Below are 27809 nucleotides of genomic sequence, written 5' to 3'. Positions count from 1 at the left end.
AAAACATTTTGTAAATTAATAAAAATATGTCAAAAATATATATACAACATAACAATCATATCTTTCTTTTGTTGTACTTCAATATCTTTGAATAAAAATATTTGAGATCAGAGAGACGTAGTTTCCATTTTTTTCCTTTTTTAATATTCTCTAATTAATATATAGATTATGGCTATATATTATTTTTCTAATATTATATATTATTATTGTTAAATTATATATAATAATAATTTTATAAAAATATGATTATATTATTTATTATATTTTATTAAATTATATTTAATAATAATGTTATTAAAATTTAAAAACAATAACCATTCATCTAACAAAAATTCTACTAAAGGTACTCTGGTCATTTCAGTTTCTTTTCTTATGCTATTACAACTCTATTCTATTCAATCAAACACAATAATACTATTACAATTTTATTCCATTCCATTCAACCAAACAATTGAATTATTAATTATAGCTTTATTCTATTACAATGAAGCAAACGTGACCTAATGTTTTTACTCATACAAGGTTCATCCACCATTTTTGGGAAATATGATTTACTTATGAAAAGCCTAAAGAATTAAGTTACAAACCAGTTTGTGGTGGTCATTTGGTAAATTCTTCCCTCATTTTACAGGTGGAGGAGCTCTGTAATATGCAGGCACTGTCGCCGGAAAAAACATTTGCCTAACTCCTTCTGCTTTGATAATGGGAAAGATGATACCTGATGCTCCCTATAACACACAATAGAGAACACAGACACGATAGCTAAGTAAATAAAAAATATTAATCCATATTGCTGAAACAGGAAATTGAAGAAAATGGATCATGATCCACACCGATATCAATCTAGCTCCAATCCAGATTCGCTTAGGTGAAGGGAATGGCAATAGTAAACGACCAAGACTGTATATTGCCACTGCGAAAAAATGTAGAACCAAGCTCAAGGGGCGAGGGTTTAAACCAGACAGCAAGGAGATAGGTCCTGCTGAGAATACACCACCAAGACTTAGATAATCAAAGCAAGCTTGTCGCATTTCCTTCCTTGCTTGATCAGGGGAAGCACAGAATACCTTGTACAAGGCGCCTGCTAAGGTGTTGATGGTTGATGCCACGGGCTGCACAACATGACATCACCGATTTGTTATCAAGTTCTTTTACATTTGGAAATGTTGAATGTTTAGTTAAATTTTGAGTTCAAGATTTTGACAATTTGATTATGATTCACCTTCCGCAATGTGTAAAATGATTCAAGATATTTGCAGAGCATAGGGGCATCATTGAGGTCATGTAGAGGCCTTAATAGATCACGGAGGACAACAATATCAGATAAAGCAACAGTCATTCCTCCACCGGTTAATGGATGCCGCATGTTGAATGCATCTCCCATTAATAGGGCTCCAGGGGTGGGATGAGGAGCAGCCGGCATGCTTCTGTTCGGCATTGTCCTAATATTTCCCTTATCAACGGCTGCTACAAAGGAATCGTAGATTTCTGGAGGAACCTGTTCGATATGCAGCAAAATTGACATTCCAAGACTATTCAGAGGTTATTTGTAAAAGCACAACTTCAAGAAAAACAAATACAGCTATATGGAGATTAAATGTGTAGACGTGAGAGCAGTTAAATACCTGGGGTGCCACAATGGTCTTTAGATAATTTGCCATCTCACCATTTGCAATAGAAGGAACCTTCTGACCAGGTACATCAACCAGACAGCGAGTCTCTGTACTGCTGATTGGATAGAACAAAATGGGGGAAGGATCAGCTAGTATAACATGCCCATGATTTGAGTATGGAAGATGACAATTCTCCAGGACCAATCCCACAAAAGAAGAAGGTATATCTACCTGCAGATTGTGATTGTGGCCATCTTAATTTCTAAAATTACTAGTTTATTTTAAAAACTAAAAAGAAAAAGGAAATAAGAAGAGAAATATGAGCAAAACAAAGTTGATGTCTTGACTCACCTTAGGGTTGCAAAGGGAGCGACGCAAGTTCGAAAAACAACCATCACATACAATGGTCAGAGATGCAAATGCAGTCAATTCTCGACCATCTTTAGTTTTGTACTGCACTCCTCTGATTATCCCTTTTTCTTCAAGTAGAGAAGTGACTATCCCTTGCTCTAAATGTACACTGGTAAACCAATGGGGGAGATTTGTTACCATAACGCTACATTAGGCTGTTGAATACTGTCATACTATATCGGCCACTGTTTCTAAAGAGTCAAAACTTTGAGAAAAGAATATGATGAACATAAAACATAAACAACTGATTAATATCTAAAGAGGAAGTGATATACTTGGGAAGGGAAGCTGATTTCTCCCGCATCCGCTGAATGAAACGTCCATTATGAAAGCTCCTACCAGATACATCAGAGTGGAACTTCTCTAATGGGTAAGAAAGTTGAGTATGCTTCCCATCCTTGAAAAGAGCATAACCAAATACTTGCTGAGCATCAATTTCCTCTACACAATCTGCAGTCAGAAAATATAGAAGGCTCATCAAACTAATTCCGTTATGCGTTAAAAGTAATCAAAGAAATTAATACATAAAGTCTCAAACACCTACCTTCAAGTCCCAACTCGATTAACTTGAGATAGCCCCCTGGTTGTAGCAATTCCCCAACAATACGGTCAGGTTCACTCAAGTCTCTTTCAATCACTTGCACTCGACGTCCATCCTGCATATTGTACCACAATCAATTTACTGCTGAAATAACTTTGGTTTAAATAATTATTTGGCCTCTATATTATATACTAGCACTGTGATTAATATTCTTCCTCCTTCATTCACTTAGCTAGGATATAATCTACAAAAAGAGGACATCAGAACAAAAAAGGGGCATAGAGGATGCAGAGTTAAATTTTTTTTCCTGCAATAACCGTGTTTGAGACTATTCAAACATGGATATAAGGATATAACCAAGGGTTCTCTAAACACATAAAAAATTTAGAAAAAAATTTGAACAAACTCTTATCGAGCACATATTCGTATCTGATGATTGCACCCGAGTTCAAGTAACAGAAATTAATCAACATCCGATCTAGTATGGGGGAAGAATTTGGAACACACAAAGAAACATAAAGTATTAGTTATTAAAGCAACAAAAAGTCTCTACTTGTCCTAGGCAGTCCGTGACAGCTCGTATACAGGATGTTTTAAATTGGCAGTAACTAATTATGAAGAAATTGACGTCTGAAAAATTGCTAATAGCAAGAGACGGTTCATTTTCTTCAAGTTCATTTAGGTATAAGCTTCCAATTATAATTGCTAAAAGGTAAAAAAAAGGGAAGAAGTCAATGATACGAACCGTTATTAAAATGCAAAAAATGGTAGATATCGATTTATAATGATAATGCTCATAAATTAATCCCAGAATCCATGGCAGCTAAAAGGCACGTCCTGGGGCAGGTGCGGCCACCAAGGCTCAAAACTGAAAAGGGTAAAATACTATTTTCTAATTTTTAAGGAGTATAAAAAAGGTCTTTTTAATTTTTAAGGGCCCAAAAAATTTGTTTAGGGAGCTAAAATTTTTTTCCCCACGGGCGTGGCAGCTAAACTCTTTTTATTTTTTATTTTTTATTTTTTTAATATTACTGATGCACATTGAGAAGCCACAACACATTCGAAAAGAAAAGAAAATACATAAAGAATTGTTTAAAGAAAAATAAATAAAAGGAAAAGAAAAAGATGCATGTCGTTTTAAACAGCAGAAGATCCGAGAAAGTGCGGGCACGACATAAAGGATAGGGGGGACTTTAAACTTGTTCAAAAACGAAAGAAATAAAAGAAGTAGCGAAACAAAGAAATGTTTTGCTTGTTCCCTGATTGGTTACTAAGAAAATGCAAAGAAAAAGAAGGAAATACTTTGCCGAGAGTGTGAGCGAGGGCGGAACCAGCAACGCCAGCTCCAACGATGATGACATCAGCGTGGCTGGCGTCAGCAGATCCGCATTCTCCGTTACTCGTTAGGACGGTCTTCAGGGGCTCAGTTCTCATGGAAATCCCCTTCCATTTCTGCCTTCTCAAAACGACACCGCATAGCGCAACCAGCGCCATCACGGAACACAAGATCCATCCCAGCACGTATGAATCAGCCATTTACTCCGTCGCCAAAAAACTAAACCAGAAAGAAAGAAAGCTAAGCGTATACAAGGACGTCAAAAATCTCTCTGTTTGTTTTTATGGAGTTTAGAATTCGATGGCTGCAACGGCTGTACTTGGCTTCGCTGGCAGTCGTGAATTTGTTTTAGAAACACGAGCGAATAGTAAGTAATACAGGAAGGGAGAAACGGTGGGCCTTTTTATACTCCACCCACAGTTTACACACTCACACCTCTCACCACCTACCTCTTAGGTTAAATTCTGCCCGAAGTCCCTATACTTTTAATTTTCAAAATTCAGTCCTAATTATTAAACTTTTAAATTTAGATTCATTACAATAATATTTTTTAGTTATATAGTTACCAAGTGCTTTTAATTTTAATTTCGAAATAGCATATTAACAAATTTAACCAAAAATAAAAATAACAATGTTAATAGTTAAACTTAAATTTTAAAATTTAACAAATAAAAATTAAATTTATAAAAATAGAAATATAAAACTAAATTATAAATTTTAAATAATATGAAGATTTATGGCGTATCTTAACCTACCTTTTGGTATTATTCTTCCTAACTTGCCGCTCCAATGAAATCGGAATTAAATTATCTAACATCAACTTCAATCGCTTAAATTTTTGTTTTCAATCGGTTAAAGTTTATTATTAGTAATTGTATTTTATAAAAGTTGTAGTTTTTTTTAATCTATTTTAGTATCTGTAATTTTAAAATGGTCAGTTTTAGTCTTTGTACTTAGTCCCGACTCAAATAGTATGATTAAATTTATTTTGTTAAATTCAATTATTAATCATATACTATTTATACAATTATAGATTTAGTCTATTTTCTCTAATTGGATCATTCTAAGTCACCATACTTTCAAATTTTAAAATGTTAGTCTTAATGGAAATGACAATTATTAATTCATTAACTAAATTTTTTGTAAATGATATGTGAAAATAATTAGTTAACATATTATTACACATATGATAATATATTTCACACGTCAAATTTTAAAAATAGTATAACTTTATTTAAATTAAATAATTATTATTTGACAAAAACCGAAATTTTAGAAAGTGGAAAGAATAAAATATCAAAGGAATCATGAGTACATAATAATATAATATTTATTATGTGACTTTAGAGTTAACCCACCATCTACGTTTTCAAAAGTATAGGAGGGCGAGCTACACATTTACTTGACTTTTTAGACTTCACCGTATCCTTCCGAGGGATATTTTTAAAAAATGACCCGTAAAATGTTATTATTTACGAAAATTATTTAATTTCAAAATGTATAATGAAAATGACTTGAAATAAATAGTATTGAATAGTATTGGGTAGTATTGGCATCTCGACTAACATCAATTGTCCATCATTATGTAATCATTACTTTGTGATTGAGTCAAGGATAAAAAAATTAATTTTTTTGGTGTTGGCACTACTATAGCCAACACCTATATATATTTTTGAGTATTTTTTAAAAAAATGAGTATTTTCCGGTTCAAAAAAATATTTTAATAAGGCCAGGCGTGTAGGTGTCAACACCAAAAACAATTTCAAACTTTTTTTAGCAATTTTTTTGTGCCAACGTTCACGTTGCGGGCACTGGTTCATATTTAAAAAGAAAAGGTTTATCAGTGATGATGTTGGCGTTCTCGTTACTGGCACTAGTGTGATTTTTGAAAAAAAAATTGACGGCATACTCTAATTGCCGGAACCGGTGACCATTAAAAAAAACAAACAAAGACACTTGAGAAGAAGAAATAAATTGGGAAAATGAAAAGACTTAACAGTAAGGTAAAATGTGATTTTTTTTAGATGATGTGTTTTATTAATGTGCTCTTTTAAATTGATGAGAAAAAAATAAATGGTGTCAGCAACATGAACGCCGGCACAAAAAAATTTAATTTTTTTTTCTTCGACTTAGGGTGTGTTTTCCATTGCTTTTGGGATGAACTTTTTCTAAAAAAAAGTGATTTTCTCTTAAAAGCAATGAAGAACACATATCATTGGGGCAATTTTTTTAACTTTTGGGATGAACTTTTTTAGAGATGAAAAAGCAATAAATTTTAGCTTTTTCAGCCAAGAAGCATTTTTGGCTATTATGTTACCTTTTTAACCTTACTTTTTGACTTAAAATGTGTTTGATGCTATTATTTTGTGTTCTCTTTCTTGATTATTTAATATGAGTTTTACAAATGTGTTAAAAGCATTAATTAAAAATAAAAAATATTTTTTAAAATAATACAATTGTGTCAATATCTAATTACAAATATTTAATTATTATATTTAAATATTTAAATATAGTTTATATATTCTAATTAAATTTAATAAATAATTAATATTAATTACTTAGAAATATTTAAAATTAATATTATATATTAAAATATTAACAATAAGTTATAATAAATTATTTTTTATATTTTTGCTAAAATATCATAATATTAACTAATTTGAACATTATTTAAATACATATTTGTTACTTTATAATATCATGTCTAAAATGGACATTTTACTTCTCAAAAGCACTTTTTGACAGCAATATCAAACACTTAAATTTTTCTAAAGCACTTCTCAAAAGTACTTCTCAAAAGCACTTCTCAAAAGTACTTTTCAAAAACACTTCTCAAAAGTATTGCCAAACTATCTCTTAATCAAAAAGTAATGATTATAAGATGATAGGCTTTGGTGCCAGCCATCAGAGCGTCGACACCGTCTGACACTATTCATTTCAATTCGTTTTCGTTATACATTTTGAAATTGAGTCATTTTTATAAATAATAGAAAATTTTGAGTATTTTTGAAAAAAAAACCTTTTAAAGTTGTTAAGCGCTTAGTTGACAAACTGTAGACTTTATTTTTTATCATGCTTGCTTTTTCGTCATCCTTTGAATGCACACTCATTTTCTTAGGAGACTAGATGAATTAAAGTTTTAAGTGGACTTGCCCACTCACTTTCTTTGGAGACTATATAAAATAAAGTTTCAAGTGGACTTAGACATGCATAATAGGAAACAGAATTTAAAAAAGAGAAAAGACATGAAACATGACAAATAAGTAAAAGAAAATATAAACAATTATAAGTAATTGTTTGCTGTAGTTGTAATGTATATTGCACTTTTGTTTTATCTCTTTCAATTGAGAATATGTGATAACACGACAAGTTATCTGAGAAACATTCCATTAACTACAAATCGGATGGTCATTAGAAGCTTCACCTCTTAACTCAATCACTCGATTAGGCAGGAAGTAGTTGGTTAAGGAAGATAGTCACCCGTTCTCTTCAAGAGGACACCACTGCTCGTTCCTTCAGGCACCCAGCAATTTATTAAGAAGAATATATTCATTTTGGTCACCAAAGCCCACGTGAGTTCAACTACTCCGTACCATGAATTAGAAGGAATGACAGAATACGTCTTATCAAATGGACATTCTCATCTCATCATAGACATCCATCCCACGCATCCCGCAATCCAAACAAAGTGAATCAACCTCTATTAGCTCCACCAAATCCTCCTCTATGTCTTTGCATTGATTCCACACATAAGAAATTTTCAAAGGAGAACACATGTTTGAACTTAAAAAATGACATTGTTGGGAGGGGCAACAACAAACTCAAAATATAGATCTTAAATCGAACATGAAAAATACAAATAATATATTTTAAAAATTAATAATTTAAATATAATCGTGATATAAAAATATGAACTATTATATATTTTAATAAGTTGTGTTAAAATCATGGCAATGTGAATAATTTTGATATACAAATCAAAGTCAACCCTCAATACTTTTTTCTCTTTTTTTCATATTTCAATCCTCGTGAATTGCGAGATTAATGACATTTCTCTTAGCTACGCAATTATTTTAATTAAGCAAAAAAAAAGATACTTTTTAATCAAAATTAAATTTGTGAAAATCTTAAAACTATAATCATAATAGAAGGAAAATGTACTTCAAAAATAAAACTTAAAACAAATCAAGATTTTTTAAGAAAAAAGGGAATTTCCTTTTTAAAAAAGAGAGAGATGGGAAGAAAGAAAAAGAACAAAGAAAAGAAAGAATCACCAACGTATTAAAAAAAATTAGAAGTGACGAAGAAAACATTCCATCCCCTTTTGGAAAGTTTAAAAGCTAATATTAAAGTTGAGAAATAAAAAAAGGTAATGAAAATACTTGGAAATTTTCAAGAGATAAACTAGTCGTGTTAGGGAAAGGAGATTTTTTTAACAATTTTGGTTTGTATGGTATTCAGCTTTTAGGGAAATTTATTATAATAATATAAAAAAATTTAAATGCGAAAATAGTATGAGTTCAAAATTATTTGACCAGTATTTTGTTTTGTGAGGAAAACGATGCAAATATCTTGAAAGCCAACTTTGGAAAGCAAGATTCAATAAGGAATTTAGGAAATATTAAAGGGCAGGAATCATGGCACAAAATTAATCCCATATTGGGGTTTAATTTGGAAGGGAATTTGAATCCCTCGAAAAGGGAAGTGGTGGACTGTTCAAGCGGATTGAGTAGAGATATTATGGACCATGATTTAGAAGACAACCCATTAGAGGGTATTGAAGCAAGAAAAGACTAAGATAAGATTTTTTGAGTTTTATAGTTTTTGATAATTCAGATTCACTAAAGAACATTAATGGGTGTGACAAAGTCCTATCTCAAAGAATATTGATGGCTGCTAGAGGGCAAGCCGACCAGATGCAATGAAAATTCTTTGCTGGAATGTCCGTGGTTTGGGGAACCCACAGGTTGTTCGTAGAATTCAATATGTGTTGAAACTCTATCATCCCCAACTTGTCTTCTATATTGAGACAAAAATTAAATTCGAATCGTATGGAGAAAATTAGGAAACAATATGACTTTCAACGTGGGATTGATGTATCGGTTGATGGTACTCGTAGAGGACTAAGTTGTGGATGGAACGACGGGAGCCCTATTACATTGAGGAGTTTCTCAAAAAATCACATTGATGTGGAACTGCAGGAAGATCCAGTTAAACCAAAATGGAGGATGATAGGATTTTGTATGCATTTGAAAAGAAGGGTGATGTTTTTAGGGATGAAGGTTGCATAGAGGAGTTTAGATCGTCTTTAACAGAATGCCAACTGGAAGATATGGGTTATTCAGGCCCTTGGTTCACGTAGCGAAGGGGAAATTTGCTAGAAAATAATATTAGAGAGAAAGACTTGATCGTGGAGTGGCAAATGCTAAATGGTGGACGTCTTCCTCTGAATTTCTATTAAGGCACCTTCCTCATTCTGTTTTGGATCATTTCCCCTTGTTGATAACTACATATAATACAGGAGTGAAGCTAGAGGGGCTGGCATGGGCCCCGGCCCCCCCTAAAATGTAAATTTGCTCTCTTGGCCCTTAAATTTTTTTAAAAAATTTAAATTAGTAAAGGTAAAATTACACTTTGGCCCCCCTAAAATTATAAAATTTTGATTTAATCCTTTACAAATTATAAAGAAATAAACTATAAAAAATTAAAATTTTATCTGCCCCCCCTAAAAATTTGTTCTGGCTTCACCCTTGATATAATGATGTCTAGCGTCATAAAAAAATAAGTTTTCATTTTGAAAGCTAGTTGACTATGGAAGAAACATGCAAAATAGAGATAAGACAACTATGAGAGAGTAGTTCAGGTCACGTCACTGATCGACTTGCTTATCTATATGAAGGATTACAGGAATGGGCTGACAAGTTGAAAAATCGAAGAGCTGGTAATTCGAAGAAACTACTTAGACACATAGATCAATTGGATGCTATGGAAAGAACTGAAGAGATTCTTGTTGAACTGATCGATGTGAAAATGCATCTCAATATGTAAATTGAAAAAGAGAAGTCTTATTAAGAACAAAGAGTGAAGGTAAATTGGTTAAAATTAGGGGATCGAAATATAAATTTTTTTCATAATTGTGCTTTATGACGTCGACAGATAAATCGTATCAGAGGGCTAAATGATGAAAATGGTCAGTTTGTTTTAGTAATTCAGAAATGGCAGCTATAGCAACTACATATTTTTCTAACCTCTTTTTTCCCCAATGAGTTGGAGACACGGATCATATTCTCTCGGAGGTGGAAAATTGTATTTCAGAAAGTATGAATCAAAGTTTCCTAGTCGAATATAGTAGAAAAGAGATTTTGGCAGCATTGAAGAATATGGGTCCAACAAAAGCTTCAGGTGTAGATGGCATACCAACTTTATTTTTTCAGAAATATTGGCACATTGTTGGGCATGACATTGGTTCATTTTGTTTGGATGTTCTTAATCAAGGTACTTCTCTAGAGTCTTTAAATCTAACTCACATTATTCTAATTTCGAAGGTTGTTCACCTGAATGATTTAAGGAATTTTCATCCTATTAGTCTTTGCACGGTGCTTGATAAGATAATCTCTAATATGGTGGCTAATCGGTTTAAACAAGTCTTAGATACATGTATTGATGAAACACAAAGTTCTTTCGTGCCTGGAAGACTTATTATAGACAATATTCTTCTCACCTATGAAGTATTGCACACTTTTAAACAAAAAAAGAATGAGTTGAAAAGGTTTTTTTTGGCTCTAAAGCTTGATATGAGCAAAACCTATAATAGAGTGGAATGAGCTTTCCTAAGAAGTATGATGTTAAAGATGGGGTTTGATAGTTCATGGGTGGATTTTACTATGCACTGTATCAGTACTGTTAAATATTTGATTGTGCTAAATGATGAAGAAGGGGAAATTATTTCATCGTCTCAAGGACTTAGGCAAGGGGATCCATTGAGTCCATGCCTTTTTCTGATCTGTAGTGAAGGTTTGTCAACTTTGATGAGATTAGCGGAAAATGATGGTTTACTAACAGGAGCAAAGGTTTATAGAAGAGGACCACTAATTTCTCATATATTGTTTGCTGACAATTGCATCATATTCAGTGAAGCTACAGCGAAAGAGGCTCATATTATGAAAGATATTCTTCGTGAATATGAAGTCTATACGGGTCAGTGAATTAACTTTGATAAATCTTTGATTTATTTTAGCTCAAATGTTATTGAAGAGTTACAATTACATGTTTCCAGTATACTAAATTTTAGATTCTCCACAAACCCTGAAAAATATCTAGGTCTCCCAAATATGGTTGGAATGGGGAATCAGTTAGCTTTCCAAGTGTTAAAAGATTGAATGAGTAGTAGGATTAAAGGCTGAAGTATAAAACATTTTTCACGAGGGGGAAAAGAAGTTTTTATTAAGGCAGTTTTGCAGACAATTCTGACCTACTCAATGTCATGTTTCCTATTACCTAATTCCTTATGTTTAAATATGGAAGGAACAATTAGCAAATTCTGGTGGAAGAAAAAACCATGGTCAACGTAGGATCCACTGGTGTGATTGGAAGTGGTTATGTGAGCTCAAAGAGAACGAGGGAATGAGATTTAGGAGTTTGGCGAAATTCAATTTGACTTTTCTTGAAATATAGGGGTGACGTTTGATTTGTTTTACTAATACATTATTATCTTGTACATTAAAAGCTAAATATTATCCGGACTCAAATTTTGTTAATGTAAGTTTGGGAGCTCACCCTTCTTATACTTGGAAAGGTATTTAGGCAGGCAAAAATGGCAAAAAGCTTCTTTAACATGACATGTGTTGGAGAGTGGAAATAGGGTCCCAAATTTTGGTCTCGACTGAGGACTAAATTCTAAGGGCTATTAACATAATAAGGAACATGATTAATAATCCAATTATTCAAATAGTGGCCGATTTGATAGAGCCTACAACTAGATGTTGGAGACAGAATTGATGCATAATACCTTCAATGATGATGTTACGGATAGAATTATTTGCATTCCACTGGCTTGTGCCCCACATGAAGACAAATTGGTACGGTGAAGAGAAGGTTCAGGGGAGTATTCAGTGAGAAATGGGTATAAGTGCTTGTTACAATGAGGTATTATAGAAATACCTAACACAATGCATACTATCTATTCTCCTTATTACAAGAAGTTGTGGCAACTCATCCTTCCAACCAAGATGAAGATTACAAATTGGAGAGTGCTCCAAAATTACATCTATACGTTTCATAATCTATACAATAGACGACTTATTGGTTCAGCAAATTGTCCAGGTGCTCTAATAGAATAGAATTTTTTGAACATGTTTTTAAAAACTATTCCACTACAAAAGAGATTTGGCAGTCACTAAACATTTGTTGGCCACATACAATATCAAAAATGGGACATAAGGATTGGATGAGTAACATTTTTATGAACAAATCTAATTTTCATTGTAGGATCATGGTATGCACAATATGGGCTATTTGGATGGTTTGAAATAAAGCTATTCATGAGGGAGTTAAACAAAAAGCGAGTGAGAATAAACATTTTGTTCACTCCTATATCCGAGAATTGGAAGTAATTAACCAGAAAATACATGTTCAAAGGGTGGGGCCTGAATGTTGGAGATAGTTGGAGAGTCCTCTGGTGAAGATAAACTTTAATACTGCATTTCAAAAGCACACAAAAAGATCATGTACATGTATTATTATCAGATATGAAAATGGTGGGGTGTTGGGATCAAAGATAATAATGAACGATCACAAACACTTAGTGTTTGTTGCGGAGGCAATTGCATGTGTCCAAGCAACTTAGCAGGGCCTAGATCTGAGTTTCTCTAAGATGGAAATTGAAGGGGATGCTCTCATGGTTATTAAAAAACTCATTTCAGAGAAAGAGGTTAAATCAGAGATAAGTGCATATATTTAGAAGCTCTAGATTCATATGTGAAGGATATCATCGGTATATTTTTTGACATGCACTGCGAGGAGTAAATGAAATGGCACATATTCTTACTAATGAGACTAAGAAAGGAGGAAACAACTTATTTGGTGCAAGGTGTTCTTGATTTTACCATGAACGTAGTTGAGAAAGACCGATGGTGGGTGGACTGGCTAGATTGATAGAGTTGTGTAACTCGAATCCTTATTAAATAAATACAGTGGTAGAACAAGGGGATTTGTCGCCCTCAGTCGTAGCCTAAGACCCCCGCGGTACGGACCATGCAACATAAGTAGAATCCGTATAGAACTACACTTCTTTTATTTGACATTGATTAGAATAAGGTTTTTCAAATTTTAAATAGATGTAGTCGAAACTCCTATTGTATTATTCAGTTTTCAACATTAGTGAATATCTTCTCTTCTGCCCGTGATTTTTTTCCAAAAGGGTTTCCACGTAAAATCTGTGTGTTTTATTATTCTTTTCTTTTTGTTTTTGCGATCGTTCTATATTGTCATTATCAACGTTAGTTTTAACACAGATTAAGAAGGGAGATCGATGATCTTGCTTAGAATCACTGGAAACTTATTTTTATAGGGACGATTTAAGTTTTCAAATAAGCTTATACTTTAATGTTGTGATGCCTTGAATGTCGGTTTGGGTAGGTTAAAAACTCATTTTATGGATGAATAACATTCTTTCTTTTAGGAGTCGTTCTAACTCCCTATTTTTGTTATTTTTCTTTTTGAGAACTGTTCCTTTAATTACTTCAAATAAAGTCCAGTTGTTATTTAAAAAAAATTGTGAAAATGGTATGTTTTTACAGTAACATGCTTGACACTATTTTGACACCCTTCATAAAAACCAAAATTCAAAAGGTATAATGATATTTTTGACTCTCCAATTTTATAATAAAAAAGAAGAAGAAGAAGTCGTCATTTTAGCATTTCATTTATTTTTTCATTTTTAGCCCTTAAACTTGTATTTTTTGTCAAATCATCCCAAAATAAATGAAAATTTTAATTTTTTTTTTACTTTGCTGACATTGTATACAGGAGTCCTATTTTATCATCCTAACTCGATTTGAAATTTTTTCGAATCGAGTCAAGTAAAATGAAATTCAAGTTGAATTGAATCGAGTAAAATTGTTTGAGTTAAACTAAAAAATTAAACATGTCAAATTAAAATCTTGTTACAATATAACTAATTCCATATTGGAGCACATATACCAAATGAATATTTACACCAATCTATTGTTTAAATTGTAAAATTTAACTTGATTCGAACTTGAAACTTGAATTACTTATTCGAATTGGCTCAAATAACTCAATTCAATTAACTCGAAATTTATTTATTTATTTATTTTTTTTGATTTCACCCTATGAATAGCAACTAATTGGCAGAAACAATTTCCAACTCCTCGTCACATTGGTTTATCAGTTTTTTAATTAATTTCCAGCTCCTCATCGTTGCATTTTGTTTATCAATTTTTACTTCTTTTTTTTTTTTTATGAAATGGGGAAGAAACAGAACTTGCATTCTCCTTAAAGCAGTGAAAGAACCCCCTTTTTGTACAAGGAAATTTATTTCATGTTGGTGTTTTTTTCTCCGGCGATCCATTGAAAGAAAAAAAATCTAAATAAAGATGTCTGATTCTATTATTTTGGCAAATTCAGAGAGCAACAAAAGTCCAGTACAAAACTGCAGGGTTCAACTTCTAAAATTTAAAAACAAGCACAGACGTTTCTTATTTGTGAACGTTACAGTCAGAAATTGCACAATACTCTCCCCCTTAGAGAGCAAGTTGAACCCATTAAGGCAAAAATGAAAGTGCATCAATGCTTGAAGTGCCTCACATTTGTTAAAAGCAATGAAACTCCATACTTGTTACAACAGTCCACAGCATCCCCATCTCTAATGCTCCCTCCAGGCTCTGCAATCACTCCAATACCACTTTCACAAGCTTCTTCCACTGCATCTTTCCAAGCTGTTAATAGAAGAACACATCTTTGTTACCAAACAGGTTATAATAGACCAAGGAATCATTGCTACATTGCATGCCTGCATACATGTCCATTACTTAACAACATTAAGGAGCAGAAAACTTTTCAAATTACCAAATGGGAAAAATGCATCACTAGCCAAAGCAGCTCCCTTGACCTCATCTCCTGCTTTCCTCAAAGCTATTCTCAAGCTCTCCAGACGGTTTGGCTGCCCGCTTCCCATTCCCAACATACAGTTGTCCTGATGAGTAATGTCAGCAGGTCATCAATCTTGTGATACTAAGCTTTTCTTTTCAGGACAGTTTTATGCCAACTTTTATTAGAAGAGGACGCAGATATGTTTATCATAAGGATCTTCAGGCCAACAAGCTTATTAAGCACCATTTTAACCAGTATTGAATATCCCAACAAAATAAAAAGCACAAACCTTTGCTATTACAATAGCATTGCTCTTGACATGCTTAACACACAGCCATGCAAATTCTGCATCACAAAGTTCATTATCTTGTGGCTTCTTCTTGGATACCACATTGAACTGGATATCCTCAGGGGTCAAATCATCTGAATCCTGGGCTAACCAACCACCACCAACCTGTCGTAGTGAGAGCTTCCCTTTCTCATTCTTCTTTGCTTCAAGGATCCTCAATGTTTTCGATTTTCCACGGAGGATCTCAAGTCCCTTCTCTGTATACTTAGGAGCCACAACAATCTCATAAAACATTCGAGTTTCACCATCCGTTGGGCTTCGGAACTCTCGAATTTCCTTAGCAAGAGCCTAAAAGCCAAAAGTGAGCAACCAAAATGTCTAAAAGAATACTCTATCTTGATGTTGAAGGTCACAAGTAGATAAGATGATGTTCAATGTGTGATACAAAGACAACACAATTGCATATAAGGTTTCCAAGAAGCTAATTAACTTACCTCATCTACTTCTATGTTGAAGGCTACAATTCCTCCAAATGCACTCACTGGATCAGCTTTCACAGCGAGCCTGTAAGCCTCAAGGATGTCATCACGAGAAGCTACTCCACATGGATTTGTGTGCTTTACAACCACACATGTAGGGTTCCTAAACTCAGAGACACAATTCCAAGCAGCATCGGCATCTAAATAGTTATTATATGACATTTCCTGCACCAAGTTAAATAACTAAGTTTATGCCATGGAATAACACAGCTGATAACTAAATTGGACAAAAAATAGAATCATAGTATTTCAATTTGTTAAGGATTTTATGTCCTCAACCACCATAGTAAAAGGAACAGCAACAAAACCAGCCACCCTTCAAAATCTGCAACAATAAAATTCTGTCTGCATTTGCATGATAGAAACTAATTGAAGAGGAAAAGGTATGATGTGACTGACAAAGTCTCAAATCCAAAAATTATAAACTAAATCAATCACCTTCCCATGGTGTTGAATAGCAGTTGCAATACCACCAGCATTGACCTCAGACAGACTCTTGTCAACATAAAATGCAGCCTTCTGATGAGGATTTTCACCATAGCGAAGTGAACTTTTGAGGGATAATGGCACCGTCAAGCTGGGAGGGAATTTATCTTCCAACAGATAAAAGAATTCTGTCAATCTAAATTTGTAACAACTGTAGGTAGCACTTGATAGAAAAGTTTAATGAGTATGTTGCAATGATTGTTTTGAAGAAAAGCATTTTCCTTTTATGTAACAAGTATATTTTGTTAGGTGAGGCCTCAGCTTATGGAATGGAAAGTACGTATCTTTCTTTTCATCCAAACATCATTAAATGACTAGAGACCATTTCAACTACAATGATCAGATTCAACTTAATACATAGGCGCATACCTCCCACAGTCTGCTTCCAGAGCCACTCTGAAACTGCAGAATCATAAGAAGCAACATGCTCAAAAGCCTTCCAAGCAAGCTTTCTCCGGAACTGTTGATCATCCTGACTGCCTTTAAGGAATTCAAGGAGTGCAGGATAGTCTTGTGAGTCAACAACAACCAAGACATCCTTGTGATTCTGTTTAAATGATGTGTCATTTTGCAATAGAAAACGATTAAAACAAAGAATGGCCTATTTAACTTGTACGTTAAGGAATGATTAATTCCTCTACCTCTAGTCTGCACTTATGGATCAGATGACCAGAAGCTAGTACTGATTCAAGACTATAACCAAACCTACTCTTATAGCCCCAAAATCAACAAATTGAAAATGCCATTTATTACCAATGTGGTTTAGTTACCTATATGGCTTTGTTTTTTGTTTTGTGTTGATATTTTTTATTTTAAACATGCTTGCATTTAAGATTATCTATTAGAACGCAAAGCCACAGAACAATGATTCCAACCAATATACAACTTGGGTCAATGAATACACTAATCAAATAGGATTTCACAGCTAACTCATCAACAATTACCTTTGCCGCAGCTCTAATCATTGCAGGGCCACCAATATCAATATTCTCGATGCCATCGTCAAATGCGATTCCTCCCGTAGAAGTAACTTTATCATAAAAGGGGTACAAGTTCACAACCACCACATCAAATGTACCTGAATAGAAACAACTTTAGCTAAAAGAAAAAAAAAAATAGAGAAGTCTTACAAAATACCTGGAAAAAAGCCCTCAGGGATAAAGACATTAGAACTCACCAATGCCATGCTTATTAAGAGCTTCCATATGATGTTTTTGGTCTCTTCTAGCAAGAATACCACCATGTATGTTGGGATGTAGTGTTTTCACACGACCGTCAAGCTGTAAAAGACAGCTAAGTCAATCTCCAAACTCAATGAATTTTAAAGCTGACGGCATAACAGATTAGCATCATATCATTAGTAGTGACCAACAATTAATAAAAACCATGATAAGTAAGCTTTGACTTCAATGTCACATTTTTCAGGTGATAGGAGGTGCCGGGGTCAAGTTTGAGCCTTGGAGGGCTCAAAACGGCCAACACAGTGCAGTGGCCTTGTCCAGGGGCCTATATATCAGTACCTAGGTCCCTGTTCTATAGATTTTGGCATTCTGCCAAGTTGGAGTGTGATACCGTTGCAAAGGTACCGGACCCTGAGCCCCTGAAGCTGAAAATCAGTCCAAAAACACCTCATTTTCCTATCAAAATTATTACTATAGTAGTAAAAATAAAGCTCAAGCTGCAAAAGATTATCCCCTTAAATTATCAGTAAGAATGCATTTAAAAAGCAAAGAAAAGATTTTACCACCATTTCGGGGAAACAAGTAAGTTGCTCCACTTTCGTTACAGATACACCAGCATTTTCTAAGGCAGATGCAGTTCCTCCAGTTGAAACAATAGTATACCTATAGTTTCCAAAGAAGCAAGTTTAAACCAAATAGGCTTCCAAACAGCTGCTTTACATTTTGATAACATAGACCCTACCAACTCCAAAGAAAAAAAAAAGAATTGAATACGTGAATGATGCCATACTTATGTTAGTTTGTTCACCAATCATTCCTCTAGTACTCTTCAACAGTCAATGTTAACGGTTATTATTATTATTTTTTGTTTATAAAGAAGAAGAAGAAGAACAAGCAAGACAAGTCCATAATAAAAGGTGAAATAAAATATGAAAACCTCCAAAGTAAAAGAGGGTGTCATTTAATTTACCCCAGTTCATGAAGGCCATTGCCAAGCAAAGCCAGGTCTTTCTTGTCAGACAAAGATATTAGTGCTTGCTTATTGCCTGATAGAGAACAGAAAAGCAATCAAAATGCATCTTATTGGTTTGTATTTCCAGGAAAAAGAGACGATCATTGTGAATAAAGTATTAGAATAGGGAAATAACATTACCAGCGGCAGAGGATTGAGGGTGAGGAGCATCGAGGGTTTGAGGGTGAGACATGGCTTTGTTGGAAACAGCGGTGAAAGAGCGTAGAGAGAGGCAACGAAAGCGAGCGCAGAGAATAGAGTGATGAGAAGAAGAGAGAGAATTAAAAGGATTAGTGTGAAAGGTGCGGCGTATGTTGTTGGCGGCGTGAGCAGTAGTGGTAGGGATGGTGGCTGCAGAAGCGGCTGTCCCCAACATATCTCTGTTTTTTGCTTTTCTTTTTTTTCCTTTTGGTTGTCTCTGCTTAATACATCTGGTAGTGTTTTAGGTTCTAAATAACTGCTAATGCTTCTATCTCTCATCACTAACTTTTCATTTCCTTTTTTCTGGCCATTGAGCGTCGTGATTGGTCTCTTTTTTTTTTAAATAAAAAAATAAAAAAAAAAACTAACACACCAAATTTGGTCACCAGTAGAAGTGATCATTGGCCGGGTCGGGCCAGACTCAACAAAAAATTTAGGCTCCTTCATTAGGCTCGAGTCGAACTGGGCCTAAAAATGGGTTTAAAATTTTACCCAAACCAGACCTAAATAAAAATACTAAAACTCAAGTCGACTGGTCACCAGTATTTATTTTTATATTATTTTATATAATTTTAAATATATATAATACATCAAAATACTAAAACAAATCAAAATAAATATTTTCCAATAAATTGAAAATAAATTTTAAAAAATATGTAGACTTAAATAACACTTAGATAAATACAACTTAACAAGCAAATACCTCTAAAATAATAATAAAATTAACAAATTCCTTTAAAATAATAATAAAATTAATAATAAAATAAGTTTTATACAATATCCAAATAATAACAACAAAATAGGAGCAACTAATAGTAATATGGTAGCAAAATATTGAGAAAACAACAAGAAAATAACATTCAAAAACAAAAAAAAAGAATAGCAAAATTTTTTTTGTCATTTAATGAATTCGGGCCGGGCCGGATCGGGCCTAGACCAAAAATACCTTACTTGAAGCCTGGCCTATTTTTTAAACAGGCCTCATTTTTTTGTCCAAGTCCATTTTTTAGGCCTATATTTTTGCCCAAACCTTCTCACATTTCGGGCGAGCCTTCGGGCCAGGCCAGGTAGCCCAACCCATGAGCAGGTCTAGTCACTAAGAATGCGGTGATGAAATAGAGATATAATACAATAGAGTTGTAATGGAATAGGATTATAATTAGTAATTCAATTATTAGGTTTAATGGAATAGAATAAAGCTCTAATAGTATTATTGTGTTTAGTTGAATAGAATAAATATTGTAATAGTATAAGGAAAAAGTTTTAAATAACCAAAGTACCCTTAGTAGAATTTTTAAGGTTGATATTGTTATTGTTATTAAATTTTAATAACATTATTATTAAATATAATTTAATAAAATAAAAATAAATAATTTAATCATATTTTAACATAATTATTATTAAATACAATTTAATAAAATAATATATAATTTAATAACATTCTTAATATAATTACTAATTTATTATTTTTAAAGCGCAATGTATATTTAATGTGTTAAAATATTATTAACTAAATAAATAATTTAATTATCTTCTAAACTAAAAAGCAAAATATTAGAAGAAGTAAATAAATTGAGAATTATATTTTACATCCAAACATAATATTCAAACATTAACAAAAAGTTATATGATATCATTACCTTATATCTCATAATATATATGTTAAAAGTTACAATAGTATGTATGTTCTATCATGTCATTATACAATCCAAATATTACATATATAAAAAGTTACCAAAACATCACCAACACAACCATAATTTTTAATGGTTAGAAAGAAATCTTCTCACTCATATGAGCAAATGCGTTGGATGGTCTAGGATTTTGCTCAACGCACGATAGCGTTCTATTATGGCCCAAAATTGCCCGGCCCAAACCATTAAAAAAAACTAAACACACAAGCAAAAATAAATACACTCAAACCCAATTACAATAGGCCCAAACCCGAAACCCAATCCAAATACCTAACCCTAGCCCAAAGTTCTAGCCCAACACCTTAACATTTTTGAAAAAACGCTAATCTACCTAAAGGTCTCAGTCGCCGCACGCCTCCCTCACGCACCAAAAGCCACCTCCCGACAACGTGCGCCGCTCCACCACGCCACGTTAGAGACGTGCACACCCATGAACCTGCAAAGAAGTAAAATAGGTTGTAAAATTGGCTATAAAAGCCTTTGAAAATGTATTGTAAAGGGACCCTTTTTTTTTACGATTTGAATACAAAAGTATACACAAAACCAAGCACAAACAGAGATCAAAAGCAACAATACTCGTTAAAGGTGATTTTAAGTTTTTTTCCCCTTTTTTTCTACTATTTCTTGGATTTATTTATTGTGTGCGAGAAATAACACAAGAGAGAGAGAGAGGAGACTTACCAGGGTCGGGCTTGCGTCGTTGGTAGCTTGGGCGTGCCGAATCTCCGATGAAGGTGGCTTTGGTTGAAAAGGGAAAGAGATTTGAAAGCCTTCTCTCTGTTTTTTTTAGAAAAAATGAAGAGAACGATATTTTAAAAATTTAGGGTTTTCTAAAAGGTTTTAATGTTTTAAAAAAGAAGAAACAAAATAGAAGTTTCAATTAATTTTTTTAAAAAGCAGAACCATTGTGGGGGAGTAGCCTGCGCGTTGACCCAGTCCAAGGTTGGATCTGCACGTTTTCCCTTTAAATGGGAAATTTCGCATCCAGTCCTTCCTAGTTTGCGCCATCTTCAATTCGACTTGTTATGCTTTTTCAATTTCTCTCTAAAGTCTGCGCGATGTTTCAATTCAGTCTGCGCTTGTGCAGTGTATTTTATGAGTTGGAACATTTGCATTTTCAATCCCTGTGTATTTGCATGCATTGCGATTTAGCCCTTAGTTTTGTTGTAATGTTTTATTTTATCCATTTTAGATCAATTCTATATCAATTAAGTTCGTTTTTCCATTTCAATGATTAATCTTTTATTTTTTTATTTTTAAAATTTACTTAATATTCGTTCTTTTAAAATTATTTAAATATATATTCTGGGTTATTCTAATTATTTTTACCTCATTTTAACTTGGTATTTTATTGGTATCTATTTTTTAATTATATAGTTGTTATTTTAAAAGATTCTTTTATGTCATATTGTTTTAAAGTTATGTGCAATATTTAATTTAATCACCCTTATGTTATTCGTATATATATAGTCTATGTTAAAATTTGTTTTGTTCTATGTACATTATCGTTTTCACATTATTTTTGTAAATATTTTCTTTTATATTTGTTATATATATATACATATATTTTTCCTTAAGCTTATTATATATATTTTCCCCTTTTTAAATTCATTTATGCATATTTTCTTTTAAGGATCCTATTTTTGATTGTATATTTTGATTATTTTACTTTCATATAGTAATCTCTTTGTATATACCTTATTTACATTATTTCTTCACTTGCGTATATATATTGTTAGACAAATTAATTGGTTTTTATTTGAAGTTATGTTATATGTTATTTATTTTGAATTGCTTCTTGCATATTATATAATTTAATAATCGTTTATATATTATCAGTTTTATGTACATATAAGGTATTTTGAATTCTAGCGTGTGTTATTCCTTTGTGAAATATTTTCATATAGGTTTTAAATTGTTTTGCGTTATGTCGGTTCCAAATTTTCATATTGCTTTATGTATTATGTGTCATTCCTAATTTTCATATTATAGCAATCTATTATTGTTTCATGCAAGTAATTATGCTTGTATTTCTTGCTAGTGCATTATGATTATGATTCTCGTATTCTCTAAATGTTGATTGTCTTTTATTTCCAAACAAACCAAACAAGTATTTTGACACGATTTTTATAATTGTTAACTTGAGCCCCCTCAACATAAAGAAATATTTCGTGTTTGGGAGTATGAGAGATCGTGCCCAATTGTGCTGGGTTTCGATTTTTCATTTGACTAAAATACAAAATATCCTTTTGGAATTTTGTCTATGTTTTCTTAAATTAAAACGAGGCAATATTTCGAATTTGGGGAGCTTGAGAGATCGTGCCCAATCGTGCTGGGTTTCGATTTTCCATTCGACTAAAGTGCGGAATATTCCTTTTGAAATTTCATCCATGTTTTCTTAAATTAAAACGAGGCAATATTTCGAATTTGGGGAGTTTGAGAGATCATGCCCAATCATGCTGGGTTTCAATTTTTCATTCGACTAAAGTGCAGAATATTCCTTTTGAAATTTCGTCCATGTTTTCTTAAATTAACATGAGGCAATATTTCGTATTTGGAAATTCGATAAATCGTGTCCAATCGTGCTAGGTTTCGATTTACCATTTGGCAAAATAGCCAAATATCCTTTTTAAATTTCAAATGCATGTATTTTGCAAATCATGAGATGATCTTGTATCGAGGGTTTGAAATGTTGTGTCTTATCGTGCTGGATATGATATTTTATTCCTTCTAAACGAGAGAATCTCAATATCCAATTCAAGTTATCCAAACGTTTTAAAGGAATTTTATTTTAAAATATTTTTCAAATTTTCAACATTAGGACGTTAATTGACCGATACGGTATCAATTTTGGGCGTTGCAAGGGTGCTAATCCTTCCTCGCGTGTAACTGACTCCCGAATTCGTTTTCTAGTTTTTCGTAGACCGAAAACGTTGTTTTAATAAACCAAAATGCTTTATTAAAATGATCGATCATAAGATGACCCGATCACACCTAAACAAAAAGGATTGGTGGTGACTCTATTTTCGTTTTAAAGTCGACCTCTGTTTTTCAAAATAAAAATAGTTTCGACAGCTTGGCGACTCCGCTGGGGACAATAAGAGAGTCAAGCCGTAAAATTGACTATTTTTTATACAATAAGAGAGTCAAGCCGTAAAATTGATTATTTTCTATCCTTTTTTCGAAAATTAAAAGTTGATTTTTTAACATGCGATCCTTTCATTGCATTTAATTGGTTTTATGGATAATCATTTTATTCATGTTTTATATTTTGAGTTTTTATATCCCCTTGCATCATTTTGCATGACCATTGTGGTCGCACCTTTTAAGTGGAAGTGAGAAACAATTTCCTTCGTGAGGTTTTCACCTTCGTGCAGGATAGTGGATCGCTTTCGGGATATATCCGTACCTATGTCTTTGTGAGATTTTCACCTCCGTGCCGCCATAAGGAAATGTATTCCCCTGAACTGAACTCGGTCCATATGAGGCTATAATGGGTGAGGATCGAGGAATCTGCTGGTTCAGGTACCCTTTTCTTTAGAACCAAACCGCATATAATGAGCCTTAAGAGCCCAACCCTAGGTAGAGTCACTTCAAACCCTAGCAATCACCCAAGTTGGTGCTTGATTATTTTTTCATTTACTTTGACTTTTATATTTGGTATATTATACTAACTTGTTGTGTTTTATTTTGGCCATGGTTGCATGTCATTTCATTTTAAAGAGGTGTCGATTCACGTTCGATTACTAATTTAGGGAGCTTGTCATGGAGAACGAATTTCTTGATAAAGTAGAAGATAATGTGGCTGTCCGTATATGGTAAGAGAAAACACAATTAGAGAAAGAGGACAGTCTTGCTGATGGGTATACATCAGAATTGTGTGATTACACTCTCATTAATGTGACGCAAAATGATCTTCAAAAATTAAAAGAGATATGGGACCAGTGGGATGAAGAGACCAAGCGATTGTTCTATGGTAGTTATGGGGATTTGCCGTACTTACTTGACATCAAGGTAGACGAACATTTATGCCGGGCCCTCACTCAGTATTGGAATCCTGCCTACAGTTGTTTTACCTTTGGGAAGGTAGATCTGGTACCCACCGTAGAAGAATATAGAGCTTTACTTCATTGTCCGAAGGTTCAGGTCGATAGAGCATATTCCAAGGCTGCTAATGCCCCACCTTTTGTAAAGAAATTGATGAATGTTACAGGGATGAGTGAGCAGTGAATTGCAGCAAGGGTCAAGCAAAAAAGGGAATGTAAGTGCATCCCATGGAGGAGTTTGAGGGATCTGATTCTAGTGCATCCTGATACGAAAAAGAGAGTTGATGTCTTTGCCTAGAGTATCTATGGTTTAATAATTTTCCCTAGGGCATTAGGGTATGTAGATGAGGCAATCTCGGATCTCTTTGATCGACTTGAAAAAGGAGTCACATCTGTTCCGGCAATCTTGGTTGAGACATTTAGATCTTTGAATGCATGTAGGAGAGCTAGAGAAGGCAGATTTATAAGGTGCGCGTAGTTATTGTTGGCTTGGTTTTATAGCCATTTTTGGAAGGTAGATAAAGTTTCTTATCAGGTTTTCTCTGAGAACTACTCCCCATTAAGAGAGATAGCGGTTACACCTAGAAGAGATAACATATCAGAGGAAAATTGGGTCACACTACTTTGAAATCTCCAAGAGGAGGATGTTGAGTGGAGAGCTCCTTGGTTGGTTCCCGATGAGATCCTCTATCGGTGTGGGAGTTTTGATTGGGTACCTCTACCTGGAATTTGAGGAGCCGTTGGATATGCTCATTTGCTTGTACTAAGGCAATACGGATCGAGACAGTTCATACCGGCAACGTATGGGCTAGCTCAATTTGAATTCACATGTGGGAGAGTTAACTACAAGAAAAAGATTAAGGAGATTTCTAGCACTTGGAATCAGATTCATCGAATGAAAAGAGTTGCTGTAGGGCCAATGACGAGCCTGAATATGACAGTTGGCGGGGTAGAAGAGTTAGTGATAATATCCCCAGACCAAGGCAAGAAGGCACTCGACCTATGGAAGAATACCTGCAAGTAGTCTCTTCCGAGTTAGAGATCATAAAGCATGACTTCGAAAAGAGAAATTTAGAGTTAGGAAAAAAGATAGAGCAATTGGAGGAAAAGATACACTTGAGGTTAGATGCCGATGTTCAGAAACTCGAGGCCGAGAAGTTAAGGAAGGGGAAAAGGAAGGCCGAAGAGGACTTGGACAGTTTGAAGGCTGATTACAAGAAGTTATGTACATTGATGAGAACAGCCGGATTGGGAAAGACATCGGAGCAGTGGCAACAAGAAATTCAAGAAGAAAAGGCTAGAGCTGATCAGTGGGAGAAGAGATTCCATAATGCTCGAGCACGCGAAAGCACTTTGAAGAAGAGTTTGGTCAAGGGTCAAGATGAGAAGCAGATATTAGCAGCTCAGATAGCGGAGTTAGAAAAGGCATTGCATCAGAGTCGTGGTCATAACTTTGATATTGAACTAAGGGTTAGCCTGAGTAGAATCAAAGATTTGAAAGGAAAGGTAGAAGAACTTGAGGCTGAATTACAAAATTGTGAGCTTCGAATTAAATTCCTTGAGTCGAATAATGAGCAATGGAAGGAACAGTTTCGTCGATCACAGGACCAGGTCAGGGATAGAGATCATATAATGGGCGAAGCTGTGGCTCAGATTCGAGAAGTGGCCGATCATTTACAGACCTTAGCGGTTCAAGCTAATGTGTTAAGTGTGAAGTATGAGTTAGAGTCAGACCGGGGTCGTGAGCTGGCTTGTCTCCTTAAGAGAATTTAAACTTTAAGCATTAAGGCCAAGCCGTATATATGATCTGTTTTATGTAAAGATTTTTGTTTTCTAATAAAGTTTTCTAATTGAAATTGAATCAGAATCAACATTTATTTAGTCTTGCATACATATCATGCATTTGCATTATATCGCATCATATGCATTAAACTTCACAAAGGAACCCTAATTAAAAGTAATTGTATTATAGTTTCCCTGGAACATCAATACTACACACGGAAAAAGACCAAAATTATGGATCAAAAGCTGGAGAAACTGGAACGAATGCAGAAAGAAATGCAGGAGTGGCTGCAAGCACAGATGCAAGAGCAACTGGCCAAGATTCAACAGGATATGAAAGATTAGATGCAATAATCGCAGAAGGACATGATGAATCAGCTAACTCAGTTGTTGCTCGGAGGGCCAGGAAAAGGGAAGAACCCTATGGTCAACCCAGATGGCGATAGCGAGATCCTTACATACCCTCCAAGTTTCACCCCAGTGAATACCCCAGTACCACCACAAAGGGTGTCTGTCAATATCAAACCTCGATGTCGAGTGGTATTTGACGACGATGAATTTCCGATGGGCTCGTGTTCTAAACCCGAGGACGATCGGGTAAATCCTTCGGTCCCTGACTTTGATGAGATGGCAGAGGTGGGGAAGGTAAAAGAAGAACTCTCAGAGCAACTGGAAGTCCGATACAAATGGCTGGAAGAGAAATTCAAGATGCTGGAAAGCGTAGATTATCAATGTGGTATGGATGCTAAAGAGTTGAGTTTGGTTCCAGATCTAGTGCTCCCTCCGAAGTTCAAAATGCCAGAGTTTGAGAAATACAGCGGAACTAGCTGCCTTGAGGCCCACATCACGGTGTTTTTCCGGAGGATGACTGGTCATGTCAATAATGATCAGTTGCTAGTTCACTATTTCTAGGATAGTCTGAATGGGGTTGCGGTCAAATGGTACAATCAGTTGAGTCGCACCCAAATTAAATCATGGAGGGACTTAGCACAAGCCTTCATGAAGCAGTATGGCCATGTGACAGACATAGCACTTGATTGGATCACGTTACAGAACATGGAGAAGAAGTCAAATGAGAGTTTCAGGCAGTATGCTCAAAGGTGGAGGGAAGTCGCTATGCAAGTTCAACCGCCACTTTTGGAAAAGGAGATAACCATGCTTTTCATTAATACTTTGAAGGCACCTTCTATTAACCACATGCTGGGAGGCACAACAAAGAGTTTCACAGACATAGTGATGTCCAGTGAAATGGTAGAGAATGCGATAAGGTGCGGAAAGATAGAGGCTGGAGAGAGCGCCAGAAGGTCAGCCCCGAAGAAGAGAGAAAATGAGGTCGGCAATGTAAGCATGGGTTATGTAAAACCAATCACAGTTAATCAACCAAAAACGACGATCACGGGCCAGCAAGCTTCGTCAAGACAGGAGCCCAGTACAAAACAAAGCATAGAGAACCTCCGGTTCACTCTTATTCCAATAACATACCGAGAGCTGTACAAAAGTTTATTCGATGTGCATGTTGTATCCCTGTTCTACTTAAAACCGTTGCAACCCCCATACCCCAAGTGG

General features: G+C 34.3%; 2 protein-coding genes and 1 long non-coding RNA gene across 4 annotated transcripts; all 3 read right to left on the bottom strand.

The window, feature by feature from the left end:
- Positions 1-332: 332 nt before the first annotated feature.
- On the bottom strand, positions 333-4326 carry LOC108480717 (squalene monooxygenase SE1-like). Its single transcript, XM_017783798.2, has 8 exons — positions 3868-4326; positions 2569-2680; positions 2300-2474; positions 1965-2133; positions 1626-1844; positions 1223-1498; positions 834-1112; positions 333-728 (listed from the first exon to the last, which is right to left on the bottom strand). The coding sequence occupies exons 1-8, from the start codon at positions 4099-4101 to the stop codon at positions 621-623; spliced, it is 1572 nt and encodes a 523-aa protein (XP_017639287.1). The 5' UTR covers positions 4102-4326; the 3' UTR covers positions 333-620.
- Positions 4327-14508: 10182 nt separating this feature from the next.
- On the bottom strand, positions 14509-19048 carry LOC108483757 (uncharacterized). Of its 2 annotated transcripts, none has more exons than XM_017787323.2 (11): positions 18662-19048; positions 18479-18554; positions 18072-18171; positions 17505-17607; positions 17272-17405; positions 16697-16874; positions 16280-16434; positions 15797-16006; positions 15303-15650; positions 14990-15116; positions 14509-14859 (listed from the first exon to the last, which is right to left on the bottom strand). In XM_017787323.2, exons 1-11 carry the CDS (start codon positions 18894-18896, stop codon positions 14708-14710), a joined length of 1818 nt encoding a protein of 605 aa, XP_017642812.1. In that variant the 5' UTR covers positions 18897-19048; the 3' UTR covers positions 14509-14707. The 2 variants fall into 2 exon arrangements, with proteins under 2 accessions (XP_017642812.1, XP_017642813.1); XM_017787324.2 differs by having other exon boundaries at positions 18075-18171.
- Positions 19049-20420: 1372 nt separating this feature from the next.
- Positions 20421-21287, bottom strand: LOC108482604 (uncharacterized). Its single transcript, XR_001870907.2, has 2 exons — positions 21097-21287; positions 20421-20851 (listed from the first exon to the last, which is right to left on the bottom strand). It is a non-coding gene; the product is annotated as an uncharacterized LOC108482604 (long non-coding RNA).
- Between the last annotated feature and the right edge of the window lie 6522 nt (positions 21288-27809).

The sequence above is a fragment of the Gossypium arboreum genome, chromosome 1 (genome assembly GCF_025698485.1).
Source record: "Gossypium arboreum isolate Shixiya-1 chromosome 1, ASM2569848v2, whole genome shotgun sequence".
Classification (NCBI taxonomy): Eukaryota; Viridiplantae; Streptophyta; class Magnoliopsida; order Malvales; family Malvaceae; genus Gossypium; species Gossypium arboreum.
Note: the sequence above shows the minus strand (reverse complement) of the source record. Positions and strands in the feature narration are given on the sequence as shown.

What these genes read in the sequence shown, in the direction of transcription:
- LOC108480717 (XM_017783798.2), bottom strand. Translation starts at nt 4,101, where the DNA reads ATGGCTGATTCATACGTGCTGGGATGGATCTTGTGTTCCGTGATGGCG. An exon ending in TCGCTCACACTCTCGGCAAA is followed by an intron (nt 2,681 to 3,867) that starts GTATTTCCTTCT and finishes TACAATATGCAG; the next exon opens with GATGGACGTCGAGTGCAAGT. An exon ending in AATCGAGTTGGGACTTGAAG is followed by an intron (nt 2,475 to 2,568) that starts GTAGGTGTTTGA and finishes TTCTGACTGCAG; the next exon opens with ATTGTGTAGAGGAAATTGAT.
- LOC108483757 (XM_017787323.2), bottom strand. Translation starts at nt 18,896, where the DNA reads ATGTTGGGGACAGCCGCTTCTGCAGCCACCATCCCTACCACTACTGCT. An exon ending in TCTTAATAAGCATGGCATTG is followed by an intron (nt 17,406 to 17,504) that starts GTGAGTTCTAAT and finishes GTTTCTATTCAG; the next exon opens with GTACATTTGATGTGGTGGTT. An exon ending in ATGCTATTGTAATAGCAAAG is followed by an intron (nt 15,117 to 15,302) that starts GTTTGTGCTTTT and finishes ATTACTCATCAG; the next exon opens with GACAACTGTATGTTGGGAAT.